Below are 14,528 nucleotides of genomic sequence, written 5' to 3'. Positions count from 1 at the left end.
AATATTGCGTGTTATGATCTTTGTAGAGTTTTTTAGGACGTGTTCCCGAATCTCCGTGTAACTTGCCCACCCCCTTTTCGATGCCTTAATTTTAGGAAAAAAGTGCACAAATTACGACAATAAATACGCTACTAACGTTTTTAACGTCCTCTTTTTATTTTCCTGATCGTGACACAGACAACAGAGCATTCGGCTCTAAAAATTGAGTTCTGCTGTAACCGTATGTTTTACTCCCAGTTTTCTGGTACTACTGTGCTTCCAACATAAAGGGCTGTTTTTGATCCATCTGCTGAAAACTGTCTAGGCATCTCAAAAGGTCTGCCAGAATTTCAAAAGACAAACTCTACACCTTAAATATCCTCAGGTGATACAAGCCTCAAGAGACGCATCGTAACATCATATGGACTCCAGGGCCCGCTGGCCTCAAAGGCAACCAAGTAGCTGATGCCACTGCTCGAGGCCACACCACTGGTACTGAGTGGCAAATGGCAAGTGGGAACCCACACCCGCCTCTCAAATATACTGCGTTATTCTGGAACATCTCCTGGAGCCCGCATGCAATACCCAAAACCTCAGCTGAGGCTCAATAGGGAACAGTCGGTTCACTGGAGACATTTACAGACAAACACTTTTCCAAAACTCTAAATAAGACTTACCCCGCAAAATATCAAAGCGTATGAAAAGGTACGGGGACAAACTGACCCCTATATCATAGTACACGCAGCTGCCAAAAACATAACGGCAGCTCCGAAAATACAGGACGCTACAACGAAGCAGCGGGAGGCAGCTCTGTCCACCAAGAGCCTGGAAAACCATAGAAAGCTGAGTGACTGGGTCGAGATTGCCACAGCAGCCGCAGGGGGCCTGGACTAACGATTTCCACTGATCTATAACCAAAATTACCGTTTTTCTCTCTCTCTCTGTAAAATTGAGTGTACAATGTAATCCACTAATGATACCGAATATAACAATATATCACTTACAACGATCAAATCCTTTAGATTTATCAACTCTCCCATTGCCTCAATGTAAAAATAAACGATATGTAACAATAAATTATTGGCAACATAACGGCTACAATGATAAAATTCTGGCTACTGGGAAGGTGCTTACAACAAAAATTTGCTTGAAAGTTTGATAAAGAATAATATACTTCGAAGCAGATGATGTGAAAACTCCTCAAACGGACAAGTGTGGCAAAATCTGAGAGGGGGCTTTGAGTGCTGCCTTGGGAACCAAGCATTATCATGGTCACAATCGGAGGGATGAGGGAAGAGCTCGCTTGAGGGGGCGCCCCCTCACAACGCTTTCTCAGACAAACGTAGTTCCCGCCTGTTCGTGCATTTTCGTGAACTGGGTAAAAATGGCAGCAACTAAGCAAAAGGTGGTATTTTGAACCCATCCCCAACTTTTGTCTTTGAAAATTAGCTTTTCTTAGCAGTTCCTTATTTCGGGCTGTCCACAGCACAGACCTTGGCAGCGCACCAACAATGCTGTATGCCAATAACATCATGGAGTATTTATCTTTTGTTATGGGAGCAAGGTGGGGCTTGCTGGGCAAACTTGGCAGGGCACCAAGACACTGTGTGCCCTTGACAGGAGCACCTGTGGCAGTGGCTACATATATGGCATAATACCTACATGCCTGTCATGTCGTAATACCTACATGCATGGCGTAACGCCTATATGCATGGGGGATAAATGGGAGTTCTTTTTGCTCTTTATTATTTTTTGCCGGTCCAGATATAACAACAGTCAGTTATAATGATAGGATTTTCCAGTTTTCTCAATATCTTTATAAGTGGACTGCATTGCATTTCCCATAATTTTCTTCCAGTGCAAGTATTCTTGTATGTTTCGTTCCTGTGGGGTTTGTTTCTTATAAACTGTGTGAAAGATCGCACACTGTGGGGAAGCTGTACCATGGGGGAAAGTGGGTTGGGCTTGCGCACCGTACCTGGTAGCGTTTCCCGTAATTCCAGTTCATGGCATATATCCTCAAATTGCGTTAGCAACAGCCTGACTGCTCGTGGTTTCTTACAGTATGTTGTTTTGGAGGCGCAGTAGCATAGGTGCTTTGGAAGTGATCACATTCTAAGGACGTACGAGGAGAATCATTAGTTTTAACATAAAGGCTACAACCTTTGTCCGTAAAGTTTCGAGACTGATTTATTTTCTTCTCCAGAAATGATTCCCCGAAACAAATGTTGGTTCGTATCGTATTTACACGATTGTAAGTCGACCTATTTTTTTAAATTTCAAAATCCGAACTGGGGGGGTTGATTTACAATCGAAACGAAAACATTGCACTATAAGTAAAGGTGCGACAAGCGAGATATCAGACATGCTACAGCGTGGTTGCATTTTTGCTGCGTGGCTCCGTCACATCGCTCTTGGTGCTGGCCTTGAGCAGCTGCTATGTAAACACGCAGAACTGGCATCCCCTCCTTGCGCGCATTGGCGGCGGCCGATGGCAGCTATCGATAAACAGTGGCACCCCACACTCCCTACACGTGGCTGCTGACTGCGGTTGCTGATAAGCGGCGGCGGCCCGATAACGCAATCACATTCTAAGGGAAGCTCAAGCATCCAACAAGTTTCCTTTTTACTTTCAAATGCGCACTCGGTACTCAAGGCAGCGTTGATAGTCGATGGAAGGGCTGCTGTTCCAATCGAGGCAGCACCCTCACTCGGAATGGCAACGGTGGCAGGGGAGTTTCGGTAGCCAACGGAAGAGCTGACTCCATTCACGCATAGTTTCTCTTTGGCTCTGACGCATTTGACCACTGCCGCCCGCATTTCACAAGTTTTTAATGTAGTGCTTCATCAGTCATCATTTGTGCTCCAGGTCCGGCAAGTGACCGGCACTCATTCACGGCTACATTCAAGATGGCTGTCATTTTTTACACGAAGAAATGAACAGCCGCGCTCCGGGCCACAAGTTCGACGTTTGCAACAGGTGATACAGGTGTGGCAGCTGCAGCGAGGATAATTTTCAGCTGTTCCACGCGATGTCGTGATGTGGCTGCTTGAAGATTGGTTTTTGTGGAAAGGAAATGGTGCAATATCTGTCTCGCATATTGGCGGACACCTGAACCACACCCACACCGTAAGGGAAGGGATAAAGGACGAAGTGAAAGAAGAAAGGAAGAAACAGGTGCCGTAGTGGAGGGCTCCAGAATAATTTCGACCACCTGGTGATCTTTAACATGCCCTGACATCGCGCAGCACACGGGCGCCTTAGCGTTTCGCCACCATCGAAACGCAGCCGGCACGGTCAGGTTCGAACCCGGGAGCTCCGGAGCAGTAGCCGAGCGCCCCAACCACTGAGCCACCGTGGCGGGTTTGTGGCTGCTTGCAAAGTGTGGGACTTTGCTGGATGACGTTAGAACAACGTGCTGTGGGACTGCAGCAGCGATCATGACAGCAGCGCTAGTGAGGACGATGGTGCAAGTGTGGACGAGTAGTCCAGTGACTAATACATTTTGGTTTTGGAATGTGCCCACAGGCACTTCCGCGCGCGGCAGCTGGTAGTGGTTGGCGATAAACGGCGGCCACTAGATAATGCTACCACGTTCAACTATTCAAGGCCAAGCTTAAACAACCTTGGAAGTTTTTTTTATTTTTCGGAAATGTGATTGGGGGGGGGGGGGGGGGGGGTCAACTTACAATCGTGAAATACGGTATGTGCAGTGCCATCTTTTCGGGCTAACCTGAGCTATTTATGTTATTTGCTGTGGCAGCCGTTAGATGGCACTACATATAGAAAAATACGTTGGCACTAGTCGTCTGCGCATTCTACTGTGAGTGAATGTGGAGAGATCGACGTCCACCTCGAACAGCGTGTAAACATAAAATTCTGTGTGAAGCTTGGCAAGACATCCACACAGACGTATGAGCTCCTTCGTGACGCTTACGGCAACGAGACATTATCGCGGGCGCGAGTTTTCGAGTGGCACAAAAGGCTCGTTTCAGGGATAACGTCGGTGGAAGACGACACAAGGCAGGGGTACCCTTCGACCTCACGGAATGAAACCAACGCAGCTCGGATCAGGGAAATCGTACAGCAAGACCGCACGATTACAGTCCGCATGCTATCAGATGCTCTCGACATTAGTAAGACAACATGCCACCAAACTTTGCGTGAGAACTTGGGGAAACGAAAGCTGAATGCCAGACTTGTGCTGCACTCCCTCACACAGGACCAGAAGGACATGCAGGCATCAGTGAGCGCTGATTTGCTCTCCGAGGCAGAGAAAGATGCTGCATTTGTCGACAGCATCTTTGCTGAAGATGAAATATGGTGTTTTCTATACGATCCTCAAACAAACAAGCAGAGCGGGCGGTCCACAAGCTCTCCGGAGTCTAGAAAGATGCAGCGACAGAAGACCAAAACAAAGACGATGCTGATAGTTTTTTCGATGCCAGAGGTGTCATACACCACGAGTTCGTCCCACAAGGGCAGATGGTGAATCAGGAGTTTTACATCCGCGTGCTCCAACACATGCGTGATGCACTGCGACGCCGTCGCCCTGACTTATGGGCACCTGGACAATGGAGCCTTCTCCACGATAATGCAAGGCCGCACACTGCTCTCAGCATGACAAAATTTCTCGCCAAGAACAGCATTACTGTACTCCCCCATCCGCCATACTCGTCTGACCTCTCCCCATGCAATTTTTTTCCTGTTTCCTCGTGTGAAGAGAGCCCTAAGAGGTTGCTGGATGGGGAGCGTAGAGGCCATCCAAGACGCCACGACAAAGGAGCTGACAGTCGTGCCAAAATAAGCATTTTCCAACTGTTTCCAAGACCTCCAGAAACATTGGAAGCTGTGTATAGACTGCAAGAGAAGCTGTTTCGAAGGGGTGCTGCACAAATTATTTCAATGTTAAACGCATTTTTTTTAATGCACTCAGTCTCGGAACTTTATGGACAAAAATAGTAGTTATGGGCGACAGTCTCCATGCGCCTGTTAATTATTTAAGGTGCAATTTGCCCTGACTGGTGCAGAATGGTGCTAAGAAATCCTTATGGTGCAGAATGGTGCAAATGGCCCAGCACTTCCGCCCCTGCATCATGCAGTTTGTCTCCACTAATCCATGCACGCCCTGTAAAGGTTCTTGGTTGTTTGTCATAGAAGGGTTGTGCCCTGCTGTATGCACATTTTGCATGTGCAGTAATATGCGGCGCAAAATCACCTGGGTGTCACCCATTGGTAATACTCATGTACTTTTATACCCCAATGTAAAGTAACTTTTATGCTGCCAATACAAATTGTGCATAGAAAGATAAGAATGGCAAAAATCACAAAATGTGCACATTAGCTTTTGGCCCAGAAAATATAAAGCCCTTGCAAAAATCTATGCTTACCTCTGGTAGCTGAAGTACCCGTGAATACTTTATGCCATTGCGAAGCTTGCAGCATTTGTCACAGCTGTACATGTTGTCACCCTTCAGCTCATCCGCAGAAAAGAACGCAGATAAGCAATCTTGTAGAGCAACACCAGGACCCCACAACCACCTGGACAGACAAGACAATAACCAAGGCTTCAACAATATAGTGCAAAATACAGATGCTGCACAAGGACTTTATCTGGAGGTGATTATGTGCAGCAGCAGGGAGGGTTCATAAGAAAGTTTTTGCCAGCTGATGGCTGAACCATAATGACTATGCCCCATGCCCCATATAATAAACTGCACATCTCCAACCAAAAATCTCCAACCAAAGGAACACCAATGGGAGCATCCATCTCTGTCGTCATGGCCAATTTAACAATGGAACACGTCGAACAACGAGCCCTCAACTCATTCCACCCGAAACCAAAGATTTTGCCATCATCAAAAAATCTGAGACTCAAAATTTCCTTCGTCATTTAAACTCCGTAGAACCTGACTTTCAGTTCACGCTAGAGGTGGAACAAGAAAACTCCCTGCCGTTTTTGGACGTCCTCGTGTCCCGAAACGACAATACCCTTCAATTCTCCGTATACCGCAAACCAACCCACTCAGGCCGGTATCTCCACTTCTCTTCGAACCACCCGACAGTCGATAAAGCATCAGTGGTGAAGACGCTGTTCAGAAGAGTTGAGACACACTGCAGCACAGAACTTGACAGAAAAAAAGAACAGCGCACGATATTCAAAGAACTCATCATGAACGGCTACCCAAAAGACTTTATTCAAAAAACCATTCGACGTCAAAAACACAACATTCGTCAAGAAATCAATGCACAAAGACCAACACCACCACCAAAATACGTCACTTCACCTTATGTCGAAGGTGTCAGCGAAACCATCGCCTGAATCTTGAAAAAATTGGGTCTCCAGGTTGCGCACAGGCCCACAAACACTGTTGCGCTTTGCCTACCTGTTCCCAAAGACCGGCCGCCGAGAGAAAGAGCCCAAGGCATTGTCTACCAAATTCTATGCGCCGACTGCGACGCAAGCTACATCGGCGAAACCAAAAATTTCAAAGAAAGAATTCCGCAACATAAGAATGACGTCCGCAAATTCGCAAGGGAGCGCAATCCAGTAGCCGAACATTCTGAGGACTCCGACCATAGAATCAACTTTGAAGAAACCCGCATCCTCGGAACCGAAACAAATTACCACAAGAGGCTCCTTCTGGAATCCTGGCATATCCAAACCAACCCGAACAATATCAACCGCACAAAAGGAAACCTGCCCCCAGTATATGCCCAGGGACTTCGCTCTTCAACGCAACGAAAAAAAGTCGCCATTCAGCACCTCCCTGCAGTGCGCCAGCGGGACTAACAGCCTAACCCCCCCCCCCCGCGCCTTTCGCGACTGTCGTTTTTTTCACCTCCCTTCCATACTTAAAAGACGCTAGCTACTGCCCTCAGCCACCCCTGATGGAGCCGAGTGGGCTTCGAAACGTTGGGTTAAAGTTAAAATTTTGGTTGGAGATGTGCAGTTTATCATGTCTTCAAACCCAGCCAGACAGGTAAATCTGTCAAAATGTTTAGTTTCCAACCATGCCCCATGTGAGCGATTTCGTGTCGAACAGAACAAATAACAGCAACAACCTGGCCTGTTGTGCAAGCAGATCAGCAGTCACTGCTTGCCTTGTGCTCAGTCCCCTGTAACCCAAAAGTGCATGTTTCAAGTGAAGAGAGAATGAAATCCTGGTTGCCTGAATATGCACTTTGCAGTGGTGAGCTAAGCTCCTTAAAACCCAGGGGAACTATTCTTCCTTTTGTGGCTTTGATAAGTTGAAGGAAAAAAAGCAAAAAAAAAACATTCTGCTTGGCTCCCTATAATAACCTAACATGACAACATTACATGCAGGCTACGGAAGTGTACACAATACTAGGTGAGCCAAACATTTTGTGGAGTAGGTGACCTGATCCGAATATGGTGTGAAATCTGTTGAGACAACTGCTGATGACTGCGAGCTTGTGAGTGATCAAATTAGTACTGCATCTGTGAGAAAGCCCTTTACAAAACTGTCTGACATTGAGGATTACTCAAGCAAAAAAAACGGTGCAACCGAATACATGCATAACCTTTGATGAAACCTTTGACAGTGCGCTGTGTGGCAACAGCCATCGCTCACTTGGGGTTGCACCAAGTTAACTGACACACATCACAGTGTTGGTCGCATCGCTGCCTTTGTCGCTCACATGGGATCCTGTCTTCTTCCCAGTTTCCTCTGTGCTTCTTCTTTTGGCTGGTGTTATTTCCCTTAAAGTCATGTGCAATGCTTGAGTAAAACGTTTGCAGTTCCATTAAAGGACATTTGAGCATGTTTCTACATGCACATTCTTCCAACCTGGCATAGAAACAGCCTTTCGTAAACACCGACCAAATGTCCTCCTACATCACAGAAGAGCGACTGTCAGGAAAAAGGCTACAGCTCACAACTGCAATGGCTGACTGCAGGCACTATGCAGGATTACAAAATAATTTTACCTAATGCTAAAGTGTTTCCTTACAATCGCTTCCCCATTGATGTTTGTCTCAGGCCTCTTTCATTAACAGCGTCCTATATAGTACTCACACACACATTCTTAGCTTTTCAAACATATCCTTGAAGCATGCACAGGTTGCCTTTAGTTGGTTACGAAAGAAAACTCAAGTAGTATAAAAGGGGAAGTAACTGATTCCTTCTTGCATTGTCAACAACTGCAGTGTTCAATTAAGTGGTCATAATAAAAACACAAAAAAGCATTCCAACTTGGATACCAAGTTGCATACCTGCCAGAAAAGTGGCATGACTAATGTGCTCAACGACATGCGTGTTAGTAAAAATATCAGGTTAATAAATGATGCATTACCAACATATTGATCACAGCTGGCAACACATCACACATATACAGCATGCAGTTGCTGCAATGGCAATGGACCTCTTGCAACGCTTCTAAGCCAGCTGTTCTGCACAGACCAACCCCTTCATCCTGGTGTTGTAGTCCACTCTTTAGGCATAAATTATATGCAGTCCAGGTACAGTTCAGTCCAAAGCGGAACTGTACATGGCCCCTGTATGCACCAACTGTGCAGTGGCTTGCAACACTTCATCTACTTCCATCAAAACACAGGCACACTACCAGAACAAAGGGGTTACCAATGTGCAAGAAAGCCAACTTGGAAAGATTTGCAAAGGGTCCCTACTTACAGTTTTCCAACTTCTTTCTTGACGCTGCACACACAGAAAAATCAGAGATGTCAAAATTGTGGTCTCACAAAGAGGCTTACGAGATAAGCTAAACATTGGGCACACTACAGCAAGACTGCCAAAGCTGGCAAGCACAATCACTCTTACAACAGCTTAAGAACATATGTGTGCTAATGGCAGGTGCCAATTGATGATAGGGTTCAACAAATACCGTATGAATGCGTGTAAAAGCCGCACTTTCTTCCCTAATTTGAGGGCCAATTTTCAGGGTACGGCCTATGCACGTGATGCGTGCATTTTTTTTTTTTTTCAAGTAAAAACAATGCACCAATGTGCCCAGCTGGCACTAACTTTGAAGTTCTCGTGCATTATGCTTTTTGCACGCGCCAAGGATTGTGCCTTCACGTGCAGCACGTTTGTTGTCAATGCGCAGCCATTGTTTTGCACTGCTATCACATAGCAGAGCAGCTCTTCTTTCAATTCAGGAAACTTGCACAGCTTGCTTCAGAAAGCAGGCTTTTTGTAGCTTGTGTTCCTCAATGCATCCTTTTGGTTGCACCATTCTCGAACGCAATTCTCGTCCGCATCGTATTTCCTGCCGCTATTCTCGAGAGCGAACTCTTTGATTTCAATTTAAAGCCAGCCGTATAGCTATTACGGTGCTTGATTGTCGAGCTAAAATTCCAATGCTTAACGGCAGTTCGTGAAAAAAAAAAGCAAACAGCACACGGAAACCACAATGCACGCGCGGGTGACAGCCACAAAAAGCTGAAGCTGGTGACACTCATGCCGATAGGGATAATGAGAGTTCGCAGAGGAGGAAAAAAATTAATGACATTAGATGAAGATGACCATGGACTCGCACGCTATCTGTGGGCAGCCCCTGGAAGCTCCTGTGCAAGCACATTTGGAAGGCTACTCCCACGTAAGTTGTGGAAAGGTTGGGTTCCTTACAATATCTGTTACAAGGATCTTTTCTTTTTTGAGTATTCCTTCGAGAAAACAGGGTGCTGCCTTTACACGCGTTTATACAGTAGTCAGGTAAAGCATAAATGCAACGTCCCCTGGAACTAGAAAAAATAGGGCAAATAAGCAAAATAAACAAAATAGGGCAAAATAAGTTTCAGACATGTGCAGTCGAGTCTTTAACCCCTTTAATGCTGAATTAATTCAGACACCTGGATACACACTTCTGCATTTTTTGTGTTATGGTGCAATGGACATTTCATGCCATGCCAGTTAACAAAATGTTGTCATCCCACCAAATTTAGAATTTTGCAAAAATTCAGAAATCAAATTACACTGTGCACTAAACAGTGCACAAGCCTGCCGATCCCTTATGTTCTGCCGAGCCATTCGAATGGAGGTGCGATGTGCAAAAAAAAAAAAAAGAGACATGGGCAAAGTCAGTCGAATGTCCACAGGCTTTCGCCGAACACACTTTAGAATTTCCAAAGTATCTCAATTTTTTTTAGTGTGGTGCTGAGTCAGCCTAGTTTTATTTATTTCGGTTGCAAAGACTACACACTATTTTGAAACAATCAAGGGCAACAGCATTTGGGTTTTTCATTTTTTCTGGAATTTTTTTTTCATACAGAAGAGATTATATATATGACGGCACTTTTTCTTTATATTTGCATTTGAAAATTCTAATGTTTAATAAAATATTTACACACCCCTACTTATAAAAGTTGCCCTGAATTGTGCAATTTTTTTTTCTGTTACCAGCAGAGGCATGCCACTGCAGTGCTGCTAGTAAGCTAAACACAATTTTACTTTAAGGAACACAAAAAATGTTCTTTAGGAGCATGAACAGAACAAGCTATAGTTAAATGACACACACGGTACATTTCCTGACATAATGAAAGTAAACTACTACATAAACAGTGTGTTGCACATCAATGCAACCACTTACATTCAAACCAAATCAGCCACATAGGAAAAAGCCGTGTATGAGCAGAATACGTTTTTGTTCAGCAAAATTTAATGTAAGCAAGCCTTGCAAAATAACAAAACAAAATAAACGTAAGGTCAATACCGTGGGACACGGAGGGTAGGCCAGAGGGGAAGCCACCTGTTAACAGCAATAAAGTTTCATGCACATTGCAAGAAAAGCAAGGAAGGAAGCCATACCAACAAAGCACACACAAAGCAGAGCATGCATGACTAAAGAGACTCATACAGAATGCACTACTGTGGTGCAAAGAATAACAACCCTGCGTGACATGTGGATCCATGAACATCGGACACCTGAAGCCTGAATGGTGCGGAACATTTTCTGCAAGCGAGAATATGGCACGAGCAGCAAGTGCCAACTTGTGCACACTGTCCACATGCTGTGGTGCAGCATGCTTAGACGGCCATCCAATGCTTGTGGCACTACTACGGCTATTGATGGCTGCTAATGATAATAAGGAATTTTTAATGATGCAAGGGCAGCTTGACCAAAGAGTGCCATGGCATAAGGTGTTTGACTACACAATGTTCGGTCCACTTTCCGAGCATTTCATTCCAGAGAAGCCAAGTGGCAGGCCAGTGGAAAGTTTGCACCCACTGCAAACCAGTGGGTGCCAGTTCGCACTGGGGATCAAACCTCGCACCTCCCGCATACAAGGTGGATGCTCAAACCACTAGGCCATTGCTGCTGTTCCACAGCTACTACTGGGGCCGCACTCTCAATCTGAAGAATGTCTCAAAACAGACTCTAAGTACCGTTCCTATTGGTCGGCCCTGACAATGCTCAGGCTTTCAGACTGCTTTGAGACTGTCTTCAGATTGACAGCGTTCCGTAATTCAGCCCCTAGTTACCTACTCACCAAAGTGGGCACCTTAACAAAATGATAGTAATTTACTACTACAGAAAAATCCCGCTATAGTAAACTCGCATGCACTAAGATGAATAAAAAAAAAGGTACAGTAAAGTGAAACTGGTGCCCCATTTCCTTTTGGTTGTCTTTAAAAATGGTCATAGTAAAGGAGATATTTAGTATGCATGCCGTCAAGGCTTCAACTGAAGCCTTGGGGTTCGACAGTGGAATGACAATATTGCCGCGAATATTTGCAGTGTTTGTTGTTTTTAAAATCTGCCGCCACACCACCTTATCGCTTTCTTTGCGAAAGCAAGACGCGACTAGATTTATCTCGATTGATCGCAGCCAGGCAGAGCTGATTCTACGTTGTTCCGGAATGTTCTAGTAACTTTGCACCCTTTATCTCGAAAGTTCGCTATCAGCTTTAAATTGAGCACGGCCGACAGCGGCGGGTATTCTGTTCGACGACCGCCGAGCACGCTTGTCGCTTCGCCGCCGCCGAGTGATTCAGCCCATTTTGGGTGCAAGTCAGCCCAATAAACAGTTTTCTTTTAGAAGACCCTTTCATCCGTCTTCATCGCTGCTTCGACTGCCGTCACCACTACGTGACATCTGGTGGAGGTGCGGGATGGCCTTCCATGTTCCGGATGCCCCCTTCAAGCCGTGAAACCAGCCCTCCGCGCTTCGCACCCAAGGACAAGCCAGCAGCTCAGCGAGCCAGCCGACGTCTCCAGGGAGAGGAGCCTGAGTTCGGGAAACTGCCGGACCGCACCAGACAGCGAAAAGACGCTGCTACGAGCACCGAAACCTCACCGAAGATGTCGACACCGATCATACTAAAGCAGCCGCGGTTGCCGCCAACCTTTAATGGATCCCTAGGCGAACACCCTGAAGAATGGTTGGATCAATTTGAGCGCGTGGCGTCATTCAACAAGTGGGATGATGCGGCAAAAATTGGACACGAGTTCTTCTCATTGGATGGCCCCGCACGCACGTGAAACAAAAACTACGAGTCGTCCCTCACGACATGGAGCTATTCAAGAGAGAACTATTGAAGGTATTCACCAGTGTTGTGAGGAAAGAAAGAGCCGAACGACTCTTCGAGCCCAGGATCCAGCTTCCGAATGAGCCCGTCCGCGGTTAAGTCGAGGATATGAAGCGCCTATTTCGCCGCGCCGACCCCGGGATGACCGAGGAAAAAAAAGTTCAGTTTTTAATGCGCGGCGTAAAAGAACAGCTCTTTGGCAGCCTCGTCCGCCAGCCGCCAAAAACAGTCGAAGAATTCATGCAAGAAGCCTGCACGATTGAGAAGACCCTCGACATCCGAGCTCGGCAGCACAACCGCCCTTCCTCTGCCTGTGCAATCTGTTCGGACACGCCGGCCACCACCAGCGACAGCTTGCGGGAAGTTATCCGCGAAATCGCCCGAGAGGAGCTACGCCGATAACTGCCATCCTCCCCACAGTCACAAGCAGTGACTCTGATGGACGTGGTACGGGAAGAAGGGCAACAGGCACTGGCACCCCAACGGCCACAGAACTCCAGGCCATGACCTATGCAGCTGCAGTAAGGACTGCTCAGCCCCAACGACAGCCCCGACGCCCTCCCCGAGATGAGCCACTTGTTCCACAACGCCACATCCCAGCCCCCGCCCACCCAGCCTATGACCGACGCTCAAGCCCCAGGAAATGCGACGCCTGGAGGACTTCCGACAACCGGCCGTTGTGCTTCTATTGCGGTGAGGCCGGCCATATTCTTCGTCACTGCCCGTACCGACGTATCGGTCTTCGAGGATTTGCCGTTAACGCCCCACGACCACGCTTCGGACAACGTCCGCAGGAAATCGACGAGTGCCTGCGTCGAGAAGAGTACACGCCGAACCGCTTTTCGCGCTCACCATCGCCGTCAACCTCTCGCTTTGCGTCGCCACGCCGCAGCTACGCAGCCGCAGTACGAGGAAGGTCTCCCAGCCCCCGTAGGAGAAACTAAAGGCAGCAACCTCTGGAGGTGAGGTTGCTCAAGAGCGAAACGCCGAAGATCCTCCACCGACCACGCCCCATGAAGACGCTGCACCCACGACTCCGCATGAAGAACCGGCACTCGCTGCACCGACGCCGCACACAATGAGAACCCCGACCACGAAGCAGGCTGCCTTGAAAACAACGCCGCCACCCAGAAGAGCTTCGACCACACGCCCCACCCGCAACTTGCATACGCGACGAAGCCGTGACCCAACGCCGAGAGCGACATGCAATGCAAGAGCCAGGATCTCCGACTTAGAAGTGACTATCGACGGCAGGGAAGTTACCGCTCTAGTCGACACAGGAGCCGATTACTCGGTGATGAATGGCACATTCGCTGCGCAGCTAAGAAAAGTCACAACGGCTTGGGACAGCCCACAAATTCGCACCGCAGGAGGCAACCTCATTACGCCATCAGGACGATGCACGGCGCGAGTGACTGTCAAAGGACGTACCTATCCTGCGACCTTTATTGTGCTACCGCAATGCTCCCGCGAAGTGATCTTGGGTATGGATTTCCTTAATGAGCACCAGGCGATCATCGACCTCCGATCCAAGCAGATCACGCTTTCGACGGACGAAGCCATCGCTTCGATGAAAACTGGGGAAGATCGCGTTGCGCTGAGTGTCCTGGAGGAAGAAGTGAGCGTCCCACCCCGATCAAGCGTTATCGTGCCCGTAGGTGTCACGAAAGCCATTAACGCTGCAGCCATCATCGAGGGGAACGTGCAAATGCTTCTAGGCCGAGGAATCAGCAGCGCAAGAGGCATCGCACATTTCCGCAATGGCCTGTGATGCCTGTGATGCATTTTCCAGCCATTCCTTGCACCCATCCCTGCGGCCTCTTGTCAGCTCCCTTTGATGCTTTCAAAGGGCTAAATTTTGGTAAAGATCAGCTCAAAGTCACATGAACAATATGACTGGTGTCCTTCTAAGCAAGTCTTCCCTCATGGAAGGGGACAGTGACATGCAATGGGTAATTGTTCTAATAAAGACCGTTCCAGTGGGGAGCACTGCACGACGTGCTGTCCGGAATATTGAATGTACTGACCACCATTGGGAG

At 47.3% G+C, this 14,528-nt stretch overlaps 1 protein-coding gene across 9 annotated transcripts in view; it reads right to left on the bottom strand.

The window, feature by feature from the left end:
* LOC144114592 (ubiquitin carboxyl-terminal hydrolase 20-like) overlaps window positions 1-14,528 on the bottom strand; it is a 117,575-nt gene that overhangs the window by 64,526 nt on the left and 38,521 nt on the right. For 5 of the 9 annotated variants that reach the window (XM_077648436.1, XM_077648440.1, XM_077648435.1 and 2 more), the window contains 3 exons: window positions 10,673-10,708; window positions 8,635-8,658; window positions 5,371-5,521 (listed from right to left, as the gene is read on the bottom strand). In XM_077648436.1, the coding sequence (XP_077504562.1) occupies window positions 5,371-5,521; window positions 8,635-8,658; window positions 10,673-10,708 (211 nt within the window). The remainder of the gene's footprint in view (window positions 1-5,370; window positions 5,522-8,634; window positions 8,659-10,672; window positions 10,709-14,528) is intronic. The other 4 variants (XR_013311063.1, XM_077648441.1, XM_077648439.1 and 1 more) reach the window with 1 other exon arrangement.

Source organism: Amblyomma americanum, chromosome 1 (genome assembly GCF_052857255.1).
Source record: "Amblyomma americanum isolate KBUSLIRL-KWMA chromosome 1, ASM5285725v1, whole genome shotgun sequence".
Lineage (NCBI taxonomy): Eukaryota > Metazoa > Arthropoda > Arachnida > Ixodida > Ixodidae > Amblyomma > Amblyomma americanum.
The sequence above is the reverse complement of the archived record's forward strand: the minus strand, read 5'-3'. Positions and strand labels throughout refer to the sequence as shown.